Below are 25,490 nucleotides of genomic sequence, written 5' to 3' on the forward strand. Positions count from 1 at the left end.
AAGAAGCATGAAGAATATTCTGAGAAAAGTACACAACAGCCATGTCATGACACACCAACTCAGCTGCCTTGGGTTAACTAATACACACACATTTCCTGCTCATGTCCCCACCTCAACTACCATAGACGCTCACTAAGTCTAACTTAAAGGAAAGAAAAAAACAACATAAAAAAAAACCCTTGAATAACGGATAAGAGTTCAAAAATAAAGTTCAGTATGCAAATATTATACCAATATGACGGAAGAAGCAAACTGAACAATGTCACAAATTCATTAATGTACCAAGTCAAACGTAAGTCAATGCAAAGGGAGAAATAAATCAATGAACATAAGCATTAGAAGACCAAATATGATTATATAAAAAAGTCTAGAATGTGCTGATTAATATCCAGAGAACAGCTTTCATCATGGTATTTGTCCTGAAGTGCATTCATCTGTCTGTATTACAGAGACCGTGATACTGTTGTTTCCTTCACAAATGGCTGATTGTTCAATCTCTCTGTGACTCGTTTAGGAAAAAGCCTCAGCTTACCTTGTCCCCATTTAACATTTTTCCCACTCATCTCCACATGCTACTTTCTCCTCTGCTCATAAAGACTGTACATACACAACGCCCGCTCCGCTCAGCTTTACCAAATACCCAGCTTTGTGACTTTTTAATGACTTTTTCTGCTTTTCTTCCTGATACGAAACTGACGAACAAATCAATTTCCTGTGGAAAAAAAAAATCAGTTAAAAGGAACAGGGCCGCAATGTTCAACAAAAAGATGTTTATTTTAAAGAACACATGACATACATGATTTCAGGTGGCTTGATTAAAAAAACAAAAACAAAACAAACAAACAAACAAAAAAAAACAGAATTCGAGCTACATTCTTTGATTGCAAGTGTGATGAAAAGCTATCGGACCCTTTGACCAAAGAAAAAAAAAAAACACTCATTAATTTCATTGAATGACAACACTGAGAATGGCATTCGAACACAGTCTGACAGATACATACTGTAAAATACAGAATTCTTTTTTTTTTTTTGCAACTTCTCTTCAACACAATCTTTTGCTATTGCCACTGAGGACTGAGTTTCGTAAACTAGTACAACTTTCTTCTTTACTTTCATTCTTTCTGTCCGTTTTTTCTTTTTCTTTTTTTTTTAAACACTGACACGTACAGCTTTCGGAGAACAATGCTGTGATTCGGTTTCTCATCCCAGACAGAAGAACATACTCAGACCATTGTTCTGATAGCTTGTTCAGCTTCTCAAATGAGCCAGGCCGGGCCTGCTGAGCGGCTCTCTGAACGCCGTCTACCGTTTACGCTGACACTTTGAAGCCGCACCAATGTGTCATTAAAACACAAAAACAAGTGGAAAGGAGCAGACTGTGGCAAGTCCTCCGGAGGCAGTATCCAATCGCGTGCAGATGGAGCTAAGACCCCTAAAACCCTCCTAAATCCCTCTCTGGGTTACGCAACGTCCTCTCCAGTGAAGAGAGCACCAGAGGCCTGGAAATCAGTCTTCTGCAAAGCTCTGGCTACACACCCTGCCTTGTTTAGATGGCTCAAATCAGACTGTAAGGATCTGCTATTGTTTTTCTGCTGGGCGCACGAAACTGATACACAATTAACAGAATTCAGCGGTACACTCCATTTACAAGAGCACAGAGCTTTAAGATACTGCTGTGGATTTGTCATATAAATGGTTTTGCATATGTTTTACAGTATTTTAGTTCCAATGTAATTCATAGTGTGAGAGAGTAGAAAAACAAGTAATAAAATTTCAGTGAGAAGCCACGTATTGTAGAAGGGCACTTCTTTTCCTAGGTGGTTGAAAGGGTTCCTTTTAGATTGGGATTAGGAATAAGGCTGTATGACAACAATACAAAGCACAGTGAGCGAGATTAAACTTGTATGTGAGACATGATAAAATACAATAGATCTATAAGGCGTATAAAATGTATTTTCTGTGTTTCTCTGATAAATAAATAGAAAAAAAAAAAAACACGGGGAAGGCACATGCAGTGAGGTCCAGCCAAGCAGTCAACACTTCTTCTTCTTCCTCTTCCTCCTCCTCCTCCTCTTCCTCGCTCTCTCTCTCACTTGTTTTTGGCTGCCAGTGGCTTGCGGCTGATCTTCTTGGACTTGTCGTTGCTCTTCTTGGGGGGCTCTGGGTTAGCTTGCATGTGTCTCCCGTAAAGACTGTGAAGCAACACAAAAGTTAACTGAAAGTTATTCATATATTAACAGTTTCGCAAAAAGCCTGAAACGCCATCAGCATTTATCATATTGTTTTCACAGCAGAGTAAGGAGAAATTCTCAGTCACTAAATTTTACTTTCATACTTGTCTGAATACATGTGAGTGTTTTGGGTCTTAGTGAAATGAATGAGGTGAGAATGCCACACTGACATATCCTCTAGTGACACACTCAGCTCACTGTGCTATCTCAGGCTACACAAGCACAGCTGTGAGCTTTTGTGGAGCAGAAAAAAAGAAGGGAGAGGGGAATGAACAGAGAGACAATTATCCAAGACCCGGCCATACCACGGAGACGGGGAGAGAGAGAGAGAGAGTGAGGGAGAACCAGAAAGAGCAAGAGTCATTTCCAGTCCACTGCTCCTCTCTGTGTGAGACCCACTCCAAGAGTGTGCATAAGTGACACAGAAGGAGGAGAAAGAGAGAGAGAAAGAGAGAGAGAGAGAGAGAGAGAGAGAGAGATATTATGAAAAGGGGGGGGGGGCTGGTGGCAGGGGTCAGGGGCTCTCTGTGCAGCGCATTGATTGATGCTATGCTCAAGTCGTTGCCACGCTAATAAGTGTGTCTGATTGAATGTTGACAAAGTGTCTGGTGATGAAGGGGGCTAGACCGTTGCTCTAAGCGCGCGTGAGCTGGGACAGAGAAGCTCCCGGAGCGTAATTAAAGAGTGCCATTTCAGAAAGAATTCTAATTGCAGACCAGCAAAATGTCAAGCAGACGCTCTGGTTTGTGGCTAGAGTTCATATCAAATATTAACCAGAGGATGATGGCAAGAGACACAGCCGCACACACGAGTGTGTGCTTAGAGTCACAGAAGTCATTAAAAAAAAACTGTCTCAGTCTCATACACACACGCACACACACACACATACACAAACACTCCCCCTCTCTCCCGCCCCCTTTCTCTCTCCTTCTCTCTCTCTCTCTCAGGTGATGACAGAGATGGAAAGCTCTAACATTTCCTCATTAATAATGTAGTTAACATCTCACTTTTGACATTTTGGCAATCTTGTGGCTTATTAGCATAGCAAGATCTGCTCTGGCTCACCTCTCTCTCATCCTGTGTGAGAAATCTCATGCTTTTCTCTCGGCGCGCTACACACACACACAAACACCGTGTCACGCGTGGTGATGGAGCACCTGCATGCTGCTAGAGCATCCGCATTAAAAAAGAAGAATGGATTCTCTGAACTCCAGCTCCATCAGCTAGATCAGTTCAAGTCAACTAGCCTATTCATTCTGTGTTACAAAGGCGCGTCCTGACTTTTCTGCACGCGTGGCGGTGAAGCACTGTACACAGTGAAGCTGGATAATCCAGGACAGATAAACACAGACAGTACATAAAGGGAAGGCAGGTGCTGTAAGTGAAGGAAACTAAATTCCTTTAAGAGTAAGAGACGGACGCTTGGGAAAAAGCAATTCTTGGGCATTTCTCCTCCTCCTCCACCTCCTCCTCCTCCCTCTCTCTCTCTCTCTCTCTGTATCTCCAGTGTAAAACTCCAGTGTTTGTGTGCTGAAGGCATGTCTCAGGACCTTCCCCTGAGGCCCTGGCGGTTCCCTATCTCCAGCCTACGTCTCCTGTAAGGCTGCCCAGTGAGGCGGGGAGAGGGTGGTCCGGTGGGAGCCCTACACTGGGGTTCCTGAGGGCTTCATATGTCTGCAAACAGCAGAGAGCTCTATGACACTTCTCCATCAACCAAACCCATCGCTTCTCCATCGCCAATCCCTCTCCACCCATCACCCGGAGCACGCGGCTGACACAGAAACACCACTCAGCGCTGACGTTTTCCTGAAATGTTTGACAGTATCTCTTAAACACATGCATGTGCTGAGTTTCTCTTGCATTCTTCACTGATGTTTTATTCAGCGTGTTTTGATCAGTGACTTACTGTAACAGCTTTAGCCTGCTTAGTCTAACAGTGTGTGAGCGTGGTAGCGTATTACACTTCAGTGATGCTTAAAATATGGAAAAGAAGAAGAAAAATGAGGGATGAGAAGCAGAGGAAAGGAGCCTGTTAGGGTTGGGACCTGGTGAAGAGTCAATATCCAAACAGATCATTGTGTGTCGATGTAATCGACTGAAAAACGACTGGCTGTTCAGAGTTGGTTAAACATGAAAGCCAAATTACTCATTTACTCAATTCTGTAAAACACAATGCGGTTACTGCAGTAACAATATGGCAAAGAGTACCACTTGCCCCATCCATTAATGCATTTGTAATGGATGATTTACATGTTGGCAAAAGAAGGGCATTCAATCATAAAAACAATAGTTGTCACTTGGAGGACAGCACTGTTCTTGCAGGGGACTGATAGAGCTCAGTTGATGGTTTTTGGCAAAAGTGAGCAGTTAACTGATTTCAACTAAGCAGCCAAAGCAGTGGAGTATGTAAGGTACAGGTGTATAATTTGTTCTCATTGTAACTGAGAACTTTTCTGACCAGTGCAAGAAAAATGGTTTCAGGCTGAACAACATCCTGCATGATAACTTATTATGGTAAACCATTCTCTGACATGCAGCGAACTGGTCAAGGACTACAAAAGCCAGGAGAGACACGATGTCTGACACAGAAAGCCGTCAACACTATCCGTAAACAGACGAAATCAAGACCTCTGGGCCACTGACATACAGTGTGTCTGGCGAATTTTATACAGCATGTGTAGTAATTTTATCACGCTGCAGTGGAGATAAGACTAATCCGGCCTGTCAGGTACGGATGTTATTATGTCAGTGGTCTAACGCACTCTGGAGGTCATCGCATTGTGTTTGCCATGTGACGTTGCATTAGAGAGTTGACTTCATGTTTCTGGGAGGTGACGAGTGTTTTGTGAGCCTGTATTTGGAGTGTAATGGGCTGTTTGTGTTGTAGAGTAGACATTCCTTTAGACAAAAGCCGAGCTGCTCTGGCTGAGGCGTGCTGACCAGATCAGAGCTGACAGATGCACGTAGATGTTGGCACTGGTGTCAAGAGTAAATTGGGCTGTTTTACATCAGGCTGATGTGCTGAGGAGTGCGCAGAGGATCACTGGAGCGTTTTCTCTCTTTCTCTTTCACTCTCTCTCTCTCTCTCTGTCAGCGTCCCAAAGGACTGACGCACCAAAAGGCATGGAGGGAATACTGACAAACCACAAGGGGTAAGATTCCAGAAACACACATGGAGAAACAAGAGACTACAGCCAGAATCCAGAGCTTAGAAACCAACAAGGCTGATTTCAAACCAGTCAGGTCTTGAAAAATGTACATGAGTCTCACACAAAAGAGATTATGCTGGTTTCAACCGTTCCACTCAATCGATATTCCTGGGGTGGCAGGTCTCACTACTCTGTGCTGTGCTACGCTAATTGCTGTACATGATAATTCGAGACACGTCAAGCAGGTGTATGTAGGCTTACTTCTCTCCAGCATTTTCTCAGAGTGAGAAGTTAGACACCCTGCCTGGGTCATCAGACGGGCCATCAGGTCCCAGTCGACGTGTTTGGTTATCATTAAGTCACAGCTTGTTCTCCACCGCGTGGTCCGTAGTTCTCCTCACATCAGTCTCGAAGTGCATGGATCAATGAGGAGTGGCCTTGTTACTCCAGCGGTGTGGCAGGAGCTCCGGTGCTCAGCATAAACACAAAGATTTCCCATTCATCTGCCCCAGTGAACACTTAGAGCCAATTAAAGTCCACCACTCACGCAGCCAGCTTAATGGAATCTGATTCCTGATGTGACCGAAGAGATTCTTTAAAAGCCTCCCAATTCCACTCGGGTTAATTAATCTCAGTTACAGCCTCGGGTGGCCACACATACGGGACTATTTGTCTCTGTATGTGCATGTGTGTGTGTGTGTGTGTGTGTGTGTGTGTATGTGTGTGTGGGGGTGTGTGTCTGTATTTCTGGGTAGTTTAAATATGGACATTCATGTGCTTAAAGAACATGTATGTGGACTTATCAGCGGTGGGTGTACAGATTCTTGGGGGTTTGAAGTAACTGTGAGTGTGTGTGCGCGTGTGTGAGTGTGTGTATGCGCGCTACTAGGGTCTATATTACTGTGGTCCCATGATGAATGTGCTCTAGGTCTGTGGCACATTGATCAGTTACCGGATAGCTGGTCATTTCTATATTCCTGTTCTAGCTTTTGCGGCACTCAAAGAGCCAAGTGATTAGGGAAAATATGCTTATATTTTAGTGAACCTCCTGTGTCTGCCTTGCACCAAACAATGCAAAGCAGACTGTACAAAGAGAAATGCATCTTCAGCAGATTATCTTCAGCATATATCTCCCACTAAAACTTCCCTCCAAGTACGGTTAACACAATGTTTCCTAGAATACAGCATAGTCAGTAAAACGTTTTGAGGGGTGGAGAGTGTATGAACAAAATCAATTTAGCCTTTTTGATTAGACCCTTTTTATATAATATCAGTTAAGGACCCAACTCAAAAAAGAAACTGCGAAAAGTTTCCAAAGAAATGTGTATCTCTTGTTAAGTTTAATGTGAAAATAAAATGTGCTAGAGAATGGAGAATTAAGCTCTTAAAAGGGACCTGAAAGATTTTTGATTCTAATTTCAGAAGTTATATAAAAATCCTTCACATGAACTTCACAATCTGCCTTGTGTAATGTTGCACTTGAAAAGATTTTAATTGAGAGAAGAAAAAGAACAGAACATAAAATGTCTCTAAATATGAAGGCTATTCCACTTTTCCATTTGTTGTACAATCAATTGCTATCAAGAAAAAGAAACAATAAACTGCATTGGAAACATCCTTGAACAGTTAAGCTGAAGTCCATCTTTCATCTAACAGAACTGCAAGATAAATGCAATTATCATAATCAGCTACTATCATGATCAGGTTATATCAGGTGCTTAGAGTATTAACCATTTTGTAACAATTAATTAAAGCGAAATCACGCTACTCTGAATGCAAATTATTGTCTTAATTATAGATCATCCTGCTAATGTTTACACATTAAGCAGGAATGATGCTGTGTTTCAGTATGTAGGGTTCACAGGAATTTTGAACCTATTTCACAAACCAATGCTACAGCAGCAATGCACCTACATAGCATTAGGGTGTCACAGAAACACAGCCAAAGGGAAGAGAGAGATTAGTCACTTGGAAAGAGACATGTGCAAAGGTGAAGAAGAAGAAGAAGAAGCAGAGGAAGAAGAAAAAAAAAGTGAAAGTCGGTACATTATTGGCTTGCAGTGGCAGGTTCCTGATTGTTCCACCCATCCTCAGACAATCTACATCAAACTGTGTAGCCACAAAGCCAAGAACGCGGAGAGAGAAACTGTGTCTGTGGCCTGCTGAGTATAAAACACAATCTATAGTGACAGGGCCAAAGGAAATCTATGCAGGAGCTCAATGAGACTAAATGACAATAATGACGCCAGGTGACAAATGACCCAGAAGCCCGGCTCATAACGGATCGCTCGCTTCACGGCCGCGTCGTTAGCACCCACCTTCCAGATGATCCGACCGAAAAATTCTGCTGACCTCTGCTCCAACCCCCCCCCCCCCCACGTGTGGTGACCATGAGAGCGCAAATGAAAGATATTCCATCGCCACCGGCTTTTTTTAAATACCAACAACCCAAAAGGCATTAAATAGACAAACCGCTCACGGGTGAGTTCTCCTGATTTACATATCATGTGTGTCTGGGAAAAGCTTAAAGCCCAGTAAGATATGTGTTACATCTGTTGAAAAGTCCATGGGGAGGGTATCTTGTGAATAATTAAATGCAGAGAGACAGCCCTGTTTTTTCTCCACCAGGGGCCAGTTGTGTAGGGGGCCCATAGGTTTGGCCCCTGGTTGGCTGGTGATTTAAAGTGGAGGATTTGTAATGAGGTGTCTTGTAGATAAGTTATAGGATGCCCAGCCTGCGCAAAGGCAAAGCTCAAAGAGCTGTCTGTGTCGCTAGGCTAATGAGAAGTGATGAAGCAGCACTCACCTTCCCAACCTCACGCTACAAAATACACTCAAGTCTCGCTCTCTCTCACACACACACACACACACACACACACACAATTGTGGCCACAGAAATACGCCTGTGATGGAAGACTTTATGGTCTTTATTCTCTAAGTCTGAGCACATGCCAAATCGATTTACATGATCAATGACAAACCCTAAACAAATACTTTGGCTAGTCAGTGGTTTGCTTATTCAACTTGAATGTTACAAGCAAAATCTGCGAACAATTTTAATAAGATCAAACCTCAAGTCGATTCTGATCAAAGATAAGCGCCCTTTCAGTGTTTTTTGGAAAAAAAAAAAGTAATTTTTTGCAATGCAAGTTCTCAATTTCTTGCCTCACACTGTCTTTAAAAAAAAAAGAGAAAAAAAAATGTAAAAATAAACATTAAGTGGCAATTGAGGAAAAGCTGAAGAGCAAAACTTTCCTGCCTCCCCAGGCACCCGTCCTGGGGTGCATCAATGCATAAATATAATTAGAGAGACAGAGTAAAAGAGAGAGACAAGCCTGGGAAAGGCTTCTAGCACATTCAGCAAACCGAACTTCTGTAGAACACCCACACCCAAGGTCCAGAGAAACATGCTCGAGTCAAAACGCATGAGGTCAGAAAATAAAACTGCATGTTACAAACTGACTCTATCCTTTTGTAATCTGCTAAGGTTGGCTGTCTTTTTTTGCAGAATTATGAGTGCGTGGTAATGAGCTATGTTTCTCCCAATGAGCAAGTCTAAATCAGAACATATTCAGGAATGACTGTGATTGTATGAACAGACGTTCTTCAACATCTGCCTGCGTTCAGCTTCTGAACAGTTGTAAGGTTTAGACCACTGCATCTCCAGACCCGTGTAATATGAACAATCTTGACTTCACTGAGGTATCGATAAGAGCCAGGTACCCTCAGCATGGCTATGCTTCTGTACACTCAATGACTCGGCATCTTTCAGAAGTGCCGAGAAATCAGAGCTTCATTAACACAAACCTAATAGCCTCTTAATGACCATTATCCTCCTCATGACACAGAGTTAGTGCATTTACCCAAGTCATGTCTGACTGCTGCCCTCTGGCCATGTAGTGACTAGTAGCTGTCTGGCATTCTGTTTAAGGTCTGTAAAACACAGACAAAGTGGAGCTGGCAGCAGGGTGAACCTCCACAGCCTCTGTGAAGACCCCAACTCTGAGCCCTCAGGGACCCAGAAGAGGGAAGAAACATCTCTTGAGACCCAGAGGTGAACACTACAGACACACACACACACACACACACACACACACACACACATGTGCGTACATGCGCACGTCTGGATGTCTGACAAGAACCATGAGTCAGAGGAAAATTTCCAGAAAATCATCTTTCACCGTAACATTATTACCGTCATCCATAGGGACGGAGTGACGGTACCCAAATCCATAATGTGGGAGGACTAAGTTTAGATTCTTCAAAACAGAGCCAGGGAAGTGAGAGTAATTCAGAATGAATAAAAAAAAAAAAAAAAAGTGATTAACTTCCAGCCGATACCGTTTGTTCGGTTCTACCTCAGCCCAGGGCCTGGGGCCAGTATAGCACTGGCTGGGCTGTAGGCTTAAGGGCATGTGGGAGACTGAGAAGGAGGTGGGAGGGGGTGGAGGTGGAGGGGGTGTGGGTGAGGGCGAGGGGCGGTGAGGGGGAGGTTCAGGATCGGGGCGAGCCTAATTGCGGCTGGTTTTTGCAGTCAGCCCCGGACAGCTGTGACGAACGCTGCCTCCAGCGTTGGGCATCAACAAGCGTTTAGCGAGGGAATGAATAAAAGATGGCGAGGAGGGTTGGAAGAGGAGGAGGAGGAGGAGGAGGAAGAGGGAGGAGGAAGGAGGAAGGAAGGAGAGAAGGCTTTAGGATATGTTAATGTGTTATAAGCATGCAGTGACTCTCTCGCACTGTCAGTCAGCGGGCAGATCCCTCTGTCAGGTTAACAAGCCGCCCCATGAAATATACATGACAGGTGCCCCCTCCACTCCCTGCCCACCCCACTACCATCACCCACTGACGGAGGAGAAGAGAGGAGGAAAAAGACAAAAAAAAAATGAAGAGGGAGGGACTGAGGGAGGGTGAGAGAGGATTTATCAGTGTGTTCTCATCCGTTTTAAGCAAGGGAGAGAGGGAAAAATAAATAAATAAAAAAACGGACGAGTGAGCGTGTTTTACACAAGTGTTTTTCCTCACAAGTCAGAAAGCCAGTGAGGACAAATTTCCATATGAAAACCTCACGCCTGTTGCATGGAACCGGCCATACAATGGCAGATCACTCAAAGGCTGAGGAAGCCAGATCATAAGTCACACAGAAAACCTTCAGAAATGGTTGTTAACTTACTATTCGTGCATGCGTGTATGGGTGTGTTTGTGTGTGTGTTTGTGCGCACAAGCGTTCTGTATTATATGTCTCTGGGTGGTCTGGAGTACATAACTTCATCCTTCATCTCTGGTGATAAAATAGCTCTCATGGGAGAGAAATGGAGGGAGAGAGACAGAGGGAAAGAGAAAGAGAGAGAGAGAGAGAAGGAGGGAGAGAGAGAGAGAGAGAGAGCGAGAGAGAGAGAGAGAGAGACAGACAGACAGACAGAGAGAGAGAGAGACTGTGCTGAAGGACATTTAGGCAGGTGTGAATGAAACTGTGGGGCCTTGGATGAATCTTCAGTGAGTCCAGATTTTGCACCCTGTTTAACACTTGTCTAATGTGAGATAACACACAGACACACACACACACACACACACACACGTCTGTTGGTTCTGTCAACACAATCACTGTGGAGATGATCGGCCTCCGCCAAAGTGGCATAAATAAGCGGCTATCATAAGCATCCGATAACCGCAGAGCCTGAGCAGTCAAATAAAGCAGAGCTTAAAAAAAAGCCTTTCAGCTTCAATGACCAAACTGCCCTTTTAACATTTCCTTTATTGCATTACTGGCTATGGGAGAGCAGGCTGCCTCGGCAAACGAAATGTATCCAAAGAAATGTTTACGGTCAAGTGCTCGTGGGCTTCTTCTTTTTCCTCTCATCGCCACCGTAACATTTACACCCTCTCTGGAGAACGCAAAAGAGAAAAACGGCAGCCGAACTTCACAGAAAACTGACTCCACCAAATGACTCCGCGCCGTGTGTTTCTAAACAGGTACGAGACGCCGCGGATGAGAAAATCTTCAAAGAAATGGCTAATTCAATGATACTGTGACAAATAACCTCAAAACTCAAATTTGATATCCAATTCCCCAAAATATTTGTTTTTAATTACAGTAGTCATTCAGCTGCTGATGGAAATGCCTCATAACACAGAGACCGGGGGGAGGGACATAAACAAAGTCTTCAACCAACTCTAAAAGCTCGTTATCAGCATTTTGTTGGAAAAAAGGAGTCAGTCTAGATGTAGGATCAATAGGAATTTATGAGTAATGAGACAAATAAAAATGTGTGAAGGATGCTTGCATTCTGACAGAAGGCCTTTTCAATGCCAGTCTGTTAGGAATTGATTGGGATTGTCCAGTGAGGCTGAATAAACAGGAGAATTCTCATTAATCAAACACTCAATGCCTCATCAGCCAGTAACAACAACAACCTTCAACTTTTTCAAACGCGCTGCCAGAAATCGATGAGGCAAACTTTATTAAGTAACGTTATCAAAATAATCTACGCAGCTAAATATGTATGTTGTCTTACCAGAAAACTGATAGATTCCACTAAAGAAAAAAAAAAAAAAAAGTCTGAGATTTCAATTTCAGATCTCTTTAAAATACGCGTACACACACACACACACACACACACACAAACAGCCGCAGCGTCAGCCCTGGCTAAAAACTATATTGTGAACGTGAAGGCAGGCGCTCAAACGCACACACACACACACGCACGGCTGACAGAAAGATCAGTTCTGGTAAGTGCTTTGTGGGTCTCTGAGGGTACAAACCTAGCAGACGGTTGACTGATCAAACACTGGGATTTTCCTCTCCCGTTTTTGGTGAGTCAGAAAGTTGTAAAGGGTTGCCGAAGAAACGTCGCAATTAGTTCGGAGACTTCTCCGTAAAGGACGAAAATCTGACTTCCGTTTGAAACGCCGCATATTTTAACACAACAGTTTGTTCACCTGATTTGAACAGTCGAACACATTTTAGCTGTGTTGAACTGACCTTAACGCCACAGTTCACAGCATACTGCTGTTATTTTTATGAGGAGTTTTATGTGGAGTAGACAGCTGCTGAGAGGCTGTCACTGATGGAGAAGTTAAAGAGACTCTACATTGCTCCTCCGTCACTTATAAAAGAGGAATGCCTCAAGCCTTCACTTTAATTGGTTTGATTCTGTGTTAAATCGACAGGTCTTTTTTTAACTTGACTGCACCTCCCTTTTTTTTATTGAGCCGGGCTCGGATTGTTCCAGAAAAAAAAAAAAAAAAAATTGGTTCAAAAATTAAACTGGTCTCTATAGAGTGACTATATTTATATTCAATAGTCAAGGCAGGCCTTTTCATCTAGGAGAGAGTTTTCATACCCGTTTTAAACGGGACATTAGGAGTAACGAGGGCTCTTTTGAAACCGTGACAATAGTAGAGTGTGGGTTTTCTTTCTTATCTAATCTGATTGTGAAAGTGCTGGGAGACAGTCGTGTTTTACAGGCTTTGGACGTATTGCTCAATCCATCAAAGTGTTGTCTTCCTGGCCAGCAGGCTAAAGTGCTGCTGGGAGAGAGATTCAACACTACAGCCACAGTACAGCCAGCACTACAATCATATCCAAAGGCAAAGCAACACTGGCGCATTATTACACCACAGCTAACTGACCGCCAGTCAACTAATCCCGTTTTATGCTCAGAGTCTGGCTGACAATATCCAATCATCTGCTTTAAACCGTATCACAGGTCTGCTTGGACAAACAGAAGGTTATGAGGAAAGCAAGACAGAGACGCTCATGACAAAGACCACTGTGTTATACGTCCTAAAATAAATTTATATGATGAAGTATAATTCCGGATGTCCTTGGACGTTCTGGTGCATTTGAGAGAGACAGGAGTAAAACAATATTCTCTCCTTACCTGAACATACAAATTTACAGTGTAGATGGGGGAGCTATTCATTTGAACCTATTAACAATCCTTTATGACTGAGTTTATTTAGACAAATGGGAAGCATCTCAGGTAGTATCCGTCATGGAGTGATTACTTACTACTTGTAGGTCTCGGAGCGGACGTATTCGAAGACATGGGAGACACCCAGCTGGAACTGATCTGCAATGGGGGTCACCCACGGGTTATTCTCAGCCTTAAACACCTGCTTAGGTCCCGTTAGGTCCAGGTTACCTAAGCGACAGAAAAGGGGGAGAGAGAGAGAGAGGGAGAGAGAGTGGTAAAGAGGATGAGAGATTATGAGATTTGCAGTGAAAAAGATAAAAAAGACAGAAAGAGAGAGCCGTCGGTGAAGGAGAAGAGGTTTGTTAGGGGGTGGGGGTATAAAAGAAAGGAGTGAGATAAAAGGAAGGAGGAAAGAGGAGAGGAGAGGGGGAAAGAAAAGGGTGAGAGTGAAAATTTTGACAACGTAGAAGTGCAGGTCACAGTGCTAATGTAGTCGTAGCACACAAGGGGGCTAATTAAATTGTTCCTGATTAGCAAGTGTTGGAAAACCTGTCATAGATGCAGCTAAATTAAACCTCGGCCCTAGCACACAACGTCACGCCTCGCGAAACCAGGCAGACAGAACTATTAGAGTCATTTAGTCTCTAATCTGTTACTTCACATTCAGCTCTACTGGCCACCTCACATCACACTCCAGACATGCTGAAGAGCGGTGGTGGTGGCGGAGTTGGGGGGTGGGGGTGGACGTCTGAAGGTTTTACTTTACTCATTACAGACTTAGGAGATGTCTCTTCCTCTCAAAGGTGTGCGCAATACAAAAGATTTGTTACACTATACTGAAGTCTCCCAGATCACCGCTCGCACGGCTGAGTCCGACGGCGTTCCCTATGGTACCGCGTTCCCTTCCTTTCCTTAGCCTGCATCTTCTTTCTCCATCCCTCTTTTTCAATGCATCTCTCCCTTTATGCCTCATGAACGGGAGGCATATAAAGTAATGGAGGTGTAGCCTTACCTCTCCCTCTGTACTACTCCAATTTTTTCTCTCTCTCTCTCTCTCTCTCTCTTACTCCTTTTCTCTTCTTCCCTTCCTTGCCTGTGCGCTTGGCTGCTCCTTGTTAGCTGAGCTCTCCTGTTCACAGCCTTTCCCACTTTGTGTGTATGAGAGCACCGCGGCAGCCCTAACGAGGCCCAGGCACTGGGAGCAGGATTAGGGAGACATGACAAGGGGGGGGGTTCTAATAAGCTCCATTGGCAGAACCTCCCGTTGTCTCGGGGGGGCACAGGAAAGACGTGGCACTGGTCAGTGAAGGAATGGGGTATCAACCACAGCAGAAATGAAATACACCATCTGCTTTCCTCAGCCGGAGATGGTAAACAGACACTGAATCATCTATATACTTATTTAATTCACCAAGAGATGGAGGGAAAAAAAGACCAGTAAGTGTGAAACGCCTCTGCTGGTCATATTGGCCATGTTAAATGGTCTTTCATTTTGAGGAATACTGGTCAATAGTTCAAGGAACGCTAGGGCAGTGTTTAAGAGACATGGCGTGGGCGACTTCTGCTTTTTAGGGCCAATTATCCCCTTCTCAAGCTGGCTGTCTATGACAGGAGAGCAGAGCTGGCACAGGCCAAGGGCTGTATCTCTGCCAACACTTCAAATAGACTGATTTAGATCAATTCTACCAGACCAACTTCAGCCCTGCGAGTGCACTGGACTTCCACATTGCCACTACCACTTCCAAGCAGCCACAATTCATCTACAAGACAGTGATATTCCTATTATAACGATTAAGGTAATGTTTGTATTTCCGTACCATCTGAAGTTGGCACTAAGTATTATCTGATGCAGACAGAAGTGCATTTGGTACTTGACATCATTTCTTTAATGCAAGAAAGGGATGGTTGGCTGTGTGTGTGTGTGTTTGTCTGTGTTTTGAGTCTGTGGTTTGCTCCAGAGTGAAAGTGGTGAAGCAGAAAGCCAGGCTGACCTCGGGTGACCTCTGTGGGGTTATTTGAGGTGTTGAGTGAGGAACAGGTGACGTCTGGCATCTCAGACACGGCCAACCAGCCAAGCACGACCAGGCTCCCTGATGATCACCCAACCAGCAGGGACTGTCTCACAGAGACACACAGAGGGCACCCACCACCTCCTCTACAATGGATGTCTCTTTGTGTCGTTGTGTGTGCGTGCGCACTCATGCTCTGTGTGTATGGGCATTCATGCGTGTAGAAAGTGTGCATGCGTGTATGCGTTTATGGAATGTGCAAATTGTTACATCTGAAGCCACAACAGACTAAATGGAGTGTTCAACACTACTCCAGTCAGGTATTCACGACCTCAAGCAGAGCGAGAGAAAGAGAGTGAGAGTGAGAGAGAGAGAGAGAGAGAGAGAGAGAGAGAGAGAGAGAGAGAGGGAGAGGGAGAGAGCAAGAGAGAGAGAGAGAGAGAGAGAGAGAGAGAGAGAGAGAGGATGAGAACGTGTATGTGAGTGTGCTTTGATGTGGTTTGTTTGACTGCTCATTGAGACTGGTAGTCCCATAGAGATGAAGCCCATCATGACCCTTAGCAAGGCTGTCAAATACACTCTGTAAACAAAGTCTGTCTCCAAAACAGCTCTGTTTCTACTTGTGTATCACATGTATCGCCACGGCGAGAGCACACAGCTTCATACCTGCTCCGTGGTTCCAACAGGGACTGTTTTCATTCTACACGTTAAGGCAATCAGGCGTCATGAAAACTGCTTCTCAACTATGTCTCTCTATCTCTGTATGTATGTATGTATGTATGTATGTATGTTTATTTATTTATTCATGTACTTACTTGCGTGCGCACACACACACACACACAGCCCCCTAAGCACATAGTTTGTGTTTTCAAATTCACTTTGAATTCAGCATTCCTCTAATCTAGCTTAACAAGCAGCAGTAATTAGTCTCTACATACTATCCACACGCTTGTACACAGAGAAAAGGACAAGTGTAAAGTTGAGTGTAAGGGTGAAGCTTTACTCCTATCTGACTGACAGCGGGTGTGGATCTTACCCAGCTCAGGAGGAAGGACGGTCAGCCTGTTTCCCTGGATGTGCAGCTCTTTCAGCTGGGCCAGATCTCCTATCTCTTTAGGCAGGGAGATGAGGTCATTGTCCCTCAGACTCAGCTAGACACACAAACAGCAAAACACAGACAGATTTGTTTTGCCAGGGTAAACGTCTTTTTCAATCTCATTTCAGAGAGACAGAAAGAGAGACAGAGAGAGCGAGAGAGAGAGAGAAAGCTTGATGACTAAAAAAGTGTGTCAATCCATAAAAGTCATTCTCACCTGAAATCAATGTAAAAGCAAGCAGTACCACTGCTTCCCTTAATGACACATTATAATGTACAACTTATTGTAACACACCTCGCTGACAAAAAAAGCACTACATCCTCCTACTTTTTACCATGATTCAACCATCACCAAACCACATGAAATTTTCAACACAGATCCTTTGATGATTTTTTCTTTAAGTGTCCAATGAGAGAGATACAGGGGATTACCATTTCATTGGCAATGAATAAGATCCTAAATCAATTCTTAAAACGGCTCTGATGAAGGAGATGACGCGCAGAAGAAAATAAATCCAACAAACAATACGGTCTGGAGCAGAAGAATGAATTGATTTAGGGGGGAATTTAGATAAATTACTCACTATCTGCAGCTTGGCCAGCTTGCTTATGTCTGGGGGCAGGATCTCAAAGTCATTGTCACTGAGATAGAGTGCGCGCAGGGTAGCTGAAAATGAGGGAGAAAGAGAGCGAGAGAGAGAGAGAGAGAGAGAGAGAAAGGTGTGTGTGAGTTGTTGCTGGAGCTCAGCAGTGGTAGATCAATAGGTGGTCAGAGCTGATGAATACTGTGGTTAGGTGTGTGGCTGACTGAGAACAGGCTGACATACAGACATGGTCTTACACAAACAGGTCAGCCTCAGATTTACTGCCCCTCAGTGTCCACATACACACTTATTAACTCACACTCACACCGACTGGCACGCACACACATACACACACAGACATAAAAACAAACACACACAAACACATACAAACACATACATATATACATATACAGTACACACGCGCACACACACAAACACACAAAGAAGCACTTTGTCAACAGATTAATGACAAGTGAATTCAGGACAATTACAGTTAAAGTAAGCAATATTAAACCAACAAAATACACACACAGCCTGAAATAGAAGGACCGGTTTGATACATGGTTTGAAAGTGCAGTCAAAGAACAACATTTTTCCCCGTAAACATCTCGCTGTGAGTGAAAGTGTGTGATTTTCTGATGATTTTCTGAGAGAGAGTAAAAGTTTATGTTCCTTCATACAATCTCTCCATTCTTTCCTGACTTCTCCCTCTTCACCAGACACTATATGTGGAAGCATTTCTCCTCAACAGACAACCTCCTTTCCTCTCCTTTCTCCCCCTTCTCCTTCTCCTTCTCCTCCTCCCTCTCTGCGCTCTTGAGGGTCTGATTGTCTTTAATCATCTGAAGCTCATTCATTAATCAGATCCATTTTCATTTGCTTATGGAATCAGTGGCAATTTCACAGGTTGGTCGTCAGAGCCTCCGTTTGCACTTTGATAAATAGAGCAGAGGGTGTGGAGGGAGATTAAAGGACCTGATTGCTGTTAAACGTGGCATGCTTTCATTATGTCATCAGTATTAAAATAACAGGCCATTAAAGAGAGCTCAGGCGGCACATGAGGAACAGTCTATGATGTGAAGAGGGTGTGTACGGTAGCACTAGTTGATTATTGTGGGGATGATGATGATGATGATGAAGATGATGATCTGTAGTCAATCAGAAAAACTGATATACATTAAAGCGTTTGTCAGGAATGAATGAGAGAATCAGTATGCGTGGAAAAGTCAATGTGTGCATTCTTGAGTGTGTGTGTGTGTGTGTGTATGTGAGTTCTGATGTAAATTTAATAGCATGTAGGCTTGTAGTCAAATATGTCTATCACTGTGTGAGAGTGTGAGTGTGTGTGTGTGTGTGTGTGTGTGTGTGTGTGTAAACTCACTGAGGTAGAAGAAGTTTCCGGGCAAGGAGGCCTCATTCAGGTTGTTGTAGGTTAGATCAAGGACCTCCAGGGCTGGGAGAGAACCAAAGCCACGAGGAAGAGTACTCAACCTGTTCATCCTGCACATGCACGCACGTGCACACACACACACACACACACACACACACACACACAGAAACACACAAACAGGCTGTTAAAAATCAACTGAAGAAACACAGACACACACAATAAAAATCAATACTGAACACACGGACATAGACAATAAAAATCCATAAAATAAACTCAGTCCTCTGACCGTCACATGAACATACAGTCAGAGTCAGACAGACACAAACAATAAAGATCGATCTTCACAGATTAAGATTGATATTTAATATACAGGCACCAGAAGAATCAATACACGCAAAAACAGAGAGAGAGTATGAGAGCACTCACTGAAGAGCCCTCAACCCCACAGTACTATTTCAGCCTAAAATTTATTTTCAAACAATACATATATCATGAAAGCTCAAAGCTTTCACTGAAATCACTGGAAGATAAAAGCCTATATCCAAATCATACCTCTTAACACAAATCAGTATACAGTTTAAAAATCACAGATTTCTACAGAATTCCACATTTTCGCACTTACTATATAACAAAAATGTTAAAAAATAATAAGCAAACCAGTCTTCTAAAATGTTTACAAGATAAACTATCATGGAAGCATCTCGCTGAAAACAAAAACCTCAGGTCAGTGAAGGGCCTGAAAATGAACTGAACAGACTGTAACAGAGATAGAGTGTGTGTGTGTGTGTTCCTGAGATCAGGTGCTGATTAACTCAGTCCACTTAAGCCTCTCACCTCTAAGTCTACATGTCTTGCCCAATTTCATTACCCTTCTCCCCTTCACTGAAGAATGACAAACACCCGACGGCCACGGATTCACCAAAGTTTGTCTCGGATTCAAGAAGCACAAACAAATTGATTCTCCTGCGTATTTGTGAAGCAATTACAAGACTAGGGGAATTGTTTTGACAAATGAGATCAAGGGCATACAAGAGCTCACCTGCACACACACATAGATAGATGCGCAGAAACACACACACACACACACACACACACACAGGTGCACGCATACAGGAACACGAAAAAGCATACGTCGGTCAGCTTATATTTTCGAGATTATGTCTGGAAATGGCGCGTTGGACAGCAAATCAATAAAAATATGGGTTGTCAGATGCGAGTGGAGATTTCTGGGGACCTTAATCCCTTGCGACATTGAGGAGGCTTCCTCTCTTTCCTTCCCCATCCTTCTGTGTTTGAGGACAGCCCTGAGGATTTGGGCTGGGAGCAGGACGCATTCACCACTCTGACGTGTGACACAGCAAAGACAGAACAGCACAACGGTGGCACAATGTGGCTTTGGAGCCCCCCCCCCCCAAAAAAAAAAAAACAGAAAAGAAAAATGGTTCTAGGAGTTGCAGACAGAATACAGTTTAACATCCAGTGGTAATGAAGTGGAGTTGTTGTGAGGCCCGAGTCTAATTTAATGGTGATTCAAAGCTCTTGCCTCAGGATGTTCTGTTGAGGGGCTCAGGACAGACTGGCATGCTCATTTGGACCTGTTCTGAACTGCCTGTTTAGACACTTTTCTGATTCATATTCTTCTGTGCTGCGTCAGATCAAAGAGGTAACAAAAGGAGACCATTTGATGAGAATGCATAACAGCATTAGTAAGACATGGAGACTTCTTTGGTTGCGCAGTAACAAACACTGCTTTCACTAGCAGGGATAAATGACTGTGGTAATTTGATCTTAACGATCTTAAAAGCTATTGAAGCCTATAAAGAGAGAGTCCCTCACGAGAAAGCCTTAATTGTGTTGTTAAAAGATTAGTGACACACACACTGACAAGACAATACCAGGCAAGTTGTGTGACTGATAGTCTGCAAACAGGGGCTGTGTCACTGACAGAAAAGGAGAGGAGAGGAGAGATGACAGATGAGAGGGAAAGACAGATAAACTGACCCCAGGTTCAGGTGTTTGAGTTTCTGAAGGCTGCTGATCTGAGTAGGCAGCTCCTCTATCTGGTTGTTGAACATGTTCAGCACCTCCAAATTCCTCAGGTCAGCAATGTTTGGAGGAACAGCTGAAAAAAAAAAGACAGAGGGGAAAGAAAGAAAGAAAGAAAGAAAGAAAGAAAGAAAGAAAGAAAGAAAGAAAGAAAGAAAGAAAGAAAGAAAGAAAGAAAGGGGTTATCAAAACAGTTGATTTGACTTTCGGCCCATTTCCACCTTAGGGAGGCACTTCTTTCATATACTAATTAATTCACATCGATGGCCCACATTAAGAATAACAAATACAGATTAAAAGTCATGTGTAAAACAGGTACCATGGGACAGAAGCATATGATACTCAAGTGACCTGTAAGGGTTTAACGAGTTAATTATCAGAGAGAACAGCCAGGCCAGCCCGTCTTTGATGGCTCAATTACAGGTCGGTCGGCAGGCGATGGATTTGACATTTTAATGATGGAGGCGTTTAGCATAACGGATTGGTCCCCCTCCCCCACGCTGGGTGCTGCCCACCCCCGGCAGGCAGACAGAGATCGATGGGGATAACAGGGCTTCTATCCGATTGCAGCCTGATCAATGGGCCTTCATTACAGGGGAGGGGCAATGGGTAGAGGTTTACACAAACTGCATGACACGAATTCCTCCAGAGAGATCAGCTCCACTGAGCGTGTCCAAAGCATACCGATACAATATCACAGGGACATTTACAAGCCCCCAAATACACACACACACACACACACACACACACACACACACCACAGAGAGAGAGGGAGAGAGCGAGAGAGAGAGAGATAACACAGAGTAATAAATATGTAATAACAGTGTTGCAATAGAAAATTGTTTTGGGATTGATCACAAATACTTCAGCAAAACTAGTATGTCAGAGTTCATTTTACTACTTGAAAAAAAAAAAACATTTTTACATTTTGCATGTTGAGTTCTGCAAAGTACACTAGTAAAGGATTTTTTTTTATTCTAAGTGTTATCAGTACATATGATAAATTAAATATATATTTAGAAGCTCCTTACAGCACTCCAACACGCTGCAGATGGGAATTTCATATCTCTTTGAAACCATTTCTCAATCTGTTCTCACACTTTACCCTGAATTTAAAATCAATGCAAATCTTTTGCTGTTGTCTATGAAACTATGACTGTGTCGAGGATCAATAAGGAAAAGCGAGAACACAGCTCCCAGTCATGATGGCCGGAATAGTTCACACACTGCTACCTACGACCCCAAGTATACACAGGAAACTGTATTGATCCCCATTTATCCCTCTCCCTGGATGAAGATTTCCTTTCTTTTCTATAGGTTCCTATAACTGAGCTTTTATAAGGCAGAGAAACAGACCAGGTATCAAGCAATGCACTCCACACCATCTAACTGCCCAAAGAATCATAAAGAGTAACCACGCCAATCTCAAACGCAAAAACCCTCCGCTGTCTCAATTGTATTTTATTTGCATTTAATAAATGTATATTCTGTGTGAGTGTGTGTGTGTGGAGCGAGAGAGCGAGAGAGAGAGAGAGAGAGAGAGAGAGAGAGAGAGAGAGAGCATGCGAGCTGGCTGTATTAGCCGTTGCGGTCTGACATGCTAGACCCTTTAATGGTGAGAGAGATTGATGGTAATAAGAGAAGGCTATATGTAAAAACTGGGCGGTAGGTAGAGGTTTTCCAACCTTTGCCCGGCGGCTTGCTCTTCCCTCTCATTACTCTGGCTGTAAGAGGCTCACTCACCACAGCGTGGCCCATCGCTTTATTCAGCCGGCCTCACTAATGAAAAGGTTCCAAATGTCACTGTAATTCCTGACTACCTTGAAAAGTTTAATAAGATGGCACACTTCACAACCCTGCATTTTCTAAAGGCGCTGTGAAAGATAGGAGGATATGACCGTGAAAACGAGTACAACTGGAAGGATGAGCACACGGGTCTGCTGAGACAAAGAGAAAAAATGGGAAAAAAAAAAATCTTCTCGTATTCAAATGCACAGCAGCTGTATACACCACAGAACAAGAATCTATCTTCCATGGAGGAATTGTTTATGGTCCCCATTATTAACGACGTAGATTTAAAAAAAAATAAGAGGAAATTGTATGTATCGTATGTGTTCCCTAAATGAAAAAATACTGCAGTGAAGAGGAGTTGGAGCTGGAAATGAGCACAGTCGTCAGAATCTCCTACAGGTAAACGGGCACGGCTAACCACAATCAGATTAAGAACTATAGCTTTGATCATCTCTAAAAATAGAGACTGACAGAAATGTGCGGTATCACACAGCGAGATCTTCATGGAGATTATGACAGCAAGATTACAAAACAAAGAAACAAAGCCTCACAAAGTATTTCAACTGTAAACTTCACCTGAAAACCAGACAAATTCAAACGCTCCCATCTGAAGGGAACACAGTACTTTCCAATATTTCTAAATACTCCCATCTGAGGAGAGGAGGAAAATATACTCCCCTATGTGTTTATTTTAAGAGACTATATAAAAGGCCAAATATTCCACGAGAAAGACAAACTGGTTAAAAAGGAAATTTGTTTCCTCTCAGCCAAACTTTGACACTTCTGGTCTTTTCTTTTTTTTTTTGTTACACAAAAAGTATCGAGGACTGTGTATATACAGATGGTCTTTTTTTTATTATAGTCACAGCTCTTTCCAGACTGTCTGAGTAGGTAACTGTCATCACCTTCACAGGTTGTCTGGCTTATAACTCAACTCAGCCCAAGGCTACACTGCTCTCTAGTGGCTTAATTAAGCATTTAAAGTCAACAATATCATCTCAACTTTGCAGCACGTCATTTGCGCAGTTCTTAAAATGTACATTTTACCATTCAGACTGTTGGCTCATGTCCTTAAGCAGCTACATCAAACAAAACGACAAGGTATAATATTTTATTATAAAGTCAATGGTTACTATGCTAAGAAAAGTCCAAAAGTAAAGTAAAGACAGCAAGTCCAAAAAAGGGCGTGGGAGATGAGGCCTCACATGAAATATCCTTAAATGACCTAAAACGTTATTATCACAGTTAATGGGTGTTACTCGTATCATACAGACTGTTTCTGCAAACAGAATAAAACAAAGTACTTACTTGTGAGCTTGTTGTGGCTCAGGACGAGTTGAGTTATGTTGGACAAGGTGACTGAAAGACAAAACAGCAGTAAAAGCTTACATGAAAAACTGACCCTTCATAGTCAGTTTATCAACACGGCACCATAATAAAATCATTCACATATACCCTTATTCTAATTGTGCACTGACTCGAGATTATAAACAAACCACGAGAGGACCGCGAAAAATCGATACTTAACAAATAAAGTCTTGTTGCTCTATTTTCTGCTCAGTATAAAATCTTCCTGCATCTCGACCAGAATCTAAAATTTTTCATCCAAAATCATTAGAGAGGACAAATATTCACTACTGAAACGCATTTTCTGGACTCTGAGCACAAATGAAGTTAAAATGGGAGGCTGTCGCGTCTGTGATCAGTAAAAAAATTATCTTAAGGATTGTCAAACATCGTGCAAATTTTCAGGACTGTTAAACATTCCTTATGGTTGACAAATTTCTAACAGCAGGATCTGAAGGACTGATGTAGGAGTAGTTACTCACAGAGCCCTGGAATGTCCAGTAGGTTCGATATTCCCCGGTCGCACATATCCACCTCAGGGATATTTTTCTCTCTACTCTCCTCCACTATTTTCTTCAAAGACTTAGACATTTTCTACGACGAAAACAAAAGAAAAAGATTATATGAAGACAACTAGAAACAGGACACTCTTTCTTTGGCTAAATGCAGCTAACAAGAAAGGAAGTTAGCTTAGTTGTCTATTTCGCTTGAGATACTACGCTACATTAAATAAGGTCAGTCGTGATTCGAACGATTAGGACAGTGTAAAGCTTTACCTAATCAAAAGGAATGAACGTATAAAAACGTAAAACAAAAAAGGGTAAAATCCCTTCACCAGCTATATCTACTCAGTTGTATTAGCTATAGCTTTGCTCACACACCCAACCGGAAGTTGATATGAAGCCTGTAACATTCTCCACATTCCATAAAAGGGCACTTCCTATATCCAGCTGCAACTAAAGAATTCGTGGGGACGCAATTCCACTTCCTTGCCCAATCAACTTCCACTAATCCCACTCGTCGGCGGGAATAAAGGGAAATTTGACACTTACATCCAATTGGACCACTTGTTGTCAGTAGCGTGTGCTTTGTTGTATTTTGTCCCACCAATAGGATGGAAGGAAGTTGTCGCACAAACATTCTCCGAAGTGAAACAATGTGACGTACACTTCAGTCACAACGGTGTGCAACTGCATCTCTGACTTTCACTACAGTACTTATAACAGCAACAAAGGGCGATTTTCCGTGTTTGTGCATTTAAATTTTGAGAAATTAATCCGCCTACCTCGGGTTCTGATGGTAATACACATTACCTTAACCTCAATACAGAAGAAAAAAATATATATAAGTCGTATGTTTAAAAGCAGTTAGCAGGAGACTATGATACATTATCGCACAGTGCATTTCTTAACGTGTTTATAAATAAACAAATAATAGGGATGCGTAGCAGTAGTATTTCAGATAATATCTGGTTAATTTTTATACATCATTTTAAAACTCTAACAGCTAGAAACGTAGGCTGTTTTTGTTGTCAGCAGTAATGACCTATGATGACAGTAGTCTTTGAATACTCCCTGAATATTAGTGAATAGAGAGACTTGATTGACAAATCTATGAATGCGTGGGAATTATTTAAGAAAACCCCTAAGCACGCAATATGAGTGGAGATGGAGCCAAACAACACCTGCTGTTTGGCTCCATCTCTCCCAACTAACGCTTACCTTCCATGGCAGACACATTCTTGAGCTGGTGTCCTGGTATTTGTATGGCGGACTGCAGCAACCTGAGCCTTTGACATACAGCTCTGTAATGTGGGGGCGAAAGAAAACACAAACAGGTCTCCTCCCTACAGTCTCTCTCTGGGCTGGGCTAAAACCCTGCTGTGAATAGCTGCCACTGCCATTGCTTTTTCTCTCCTTCAGTCTTTCCTT

General features: G+C 42.9%; 1 protein-coding gene across 2 annotated transcripts; it reads right to left on the reverse strand.

Annotated features, from left to right (window-relative positions):
• Positions 1-1,993: 1,993 nt before the first annotated feature.
• On the reverse strand, positions 1,994-25,298 carry rsu1 (Ras suppressor protein 1). 2 transcript variants are annotated; one of them, XM_030768685.1, is made up of 9 exons: positions 25,281-25,298; positions 24,042-24,153; positions 23,521-23,571; positions 20,377-20,497; positions 18,367-18,485; positions 16,986-17,068; positions 16,342-16,456; positions 13,392-13,524; positions 1,994-2,192 (listed from the first exon to the last, which is right to left on the reverse strand). In XM_030768685.1, the coding sequence occupies exons 1-9, from the start codon at positions 25,296-25,298 to the stop codon at positions 2,090-2,092; spliced, it is 855 nt and encodes a 284-aa protein (XP_030624545.1). In that variant the 3' UTR covers positions 1,994-2,089. The 2 variants fall into 2 exon arrangements, with proteins under 2 accessions (XP_030624545.1, XP_030624546.1); XM_030768686.1 differs by lacking the exon at positions 25,281-25,298 and adding an exon at positions 24,336-24,413.
• Between the last annotated feature and the right edge of the window lie 192 nt (positions 25,299-25,490).

The sequence above is a fragment of the Chanos chanos genome, chromosome 3 (genome assembly GCF_902362185.1).
Source record: "Chanos chanos chromosome 3, fChaCha1.1, whole genome shotgun sequence".
Lineage (NCBI taxonomy): Eukaryota > Metazoa > Chordata > Actinopteri > Gonorynchiformes > Chanidae > Chanos > Chanos chanos.

Excerpts from the sequence above, each read along its gene's own strand:
- rsu1 (XM_030768685.1), bottom strand. Across the intron at positions 23,572-24,041 it reads ACTGGACATTCCAGGGCTCT|TCACCTTGTCCAACATAACT; the intron begins GTGAGTAACTAC and ends TTTGTCTTTCAG. Across the intron at positions 18,486-20,376 it reads CTCAAACACCTGAACCTGGG|GATGAACAGGTTGAGTACTC; the intron begins GTCAGTTTATCT and ends GTGCATGTGCAG.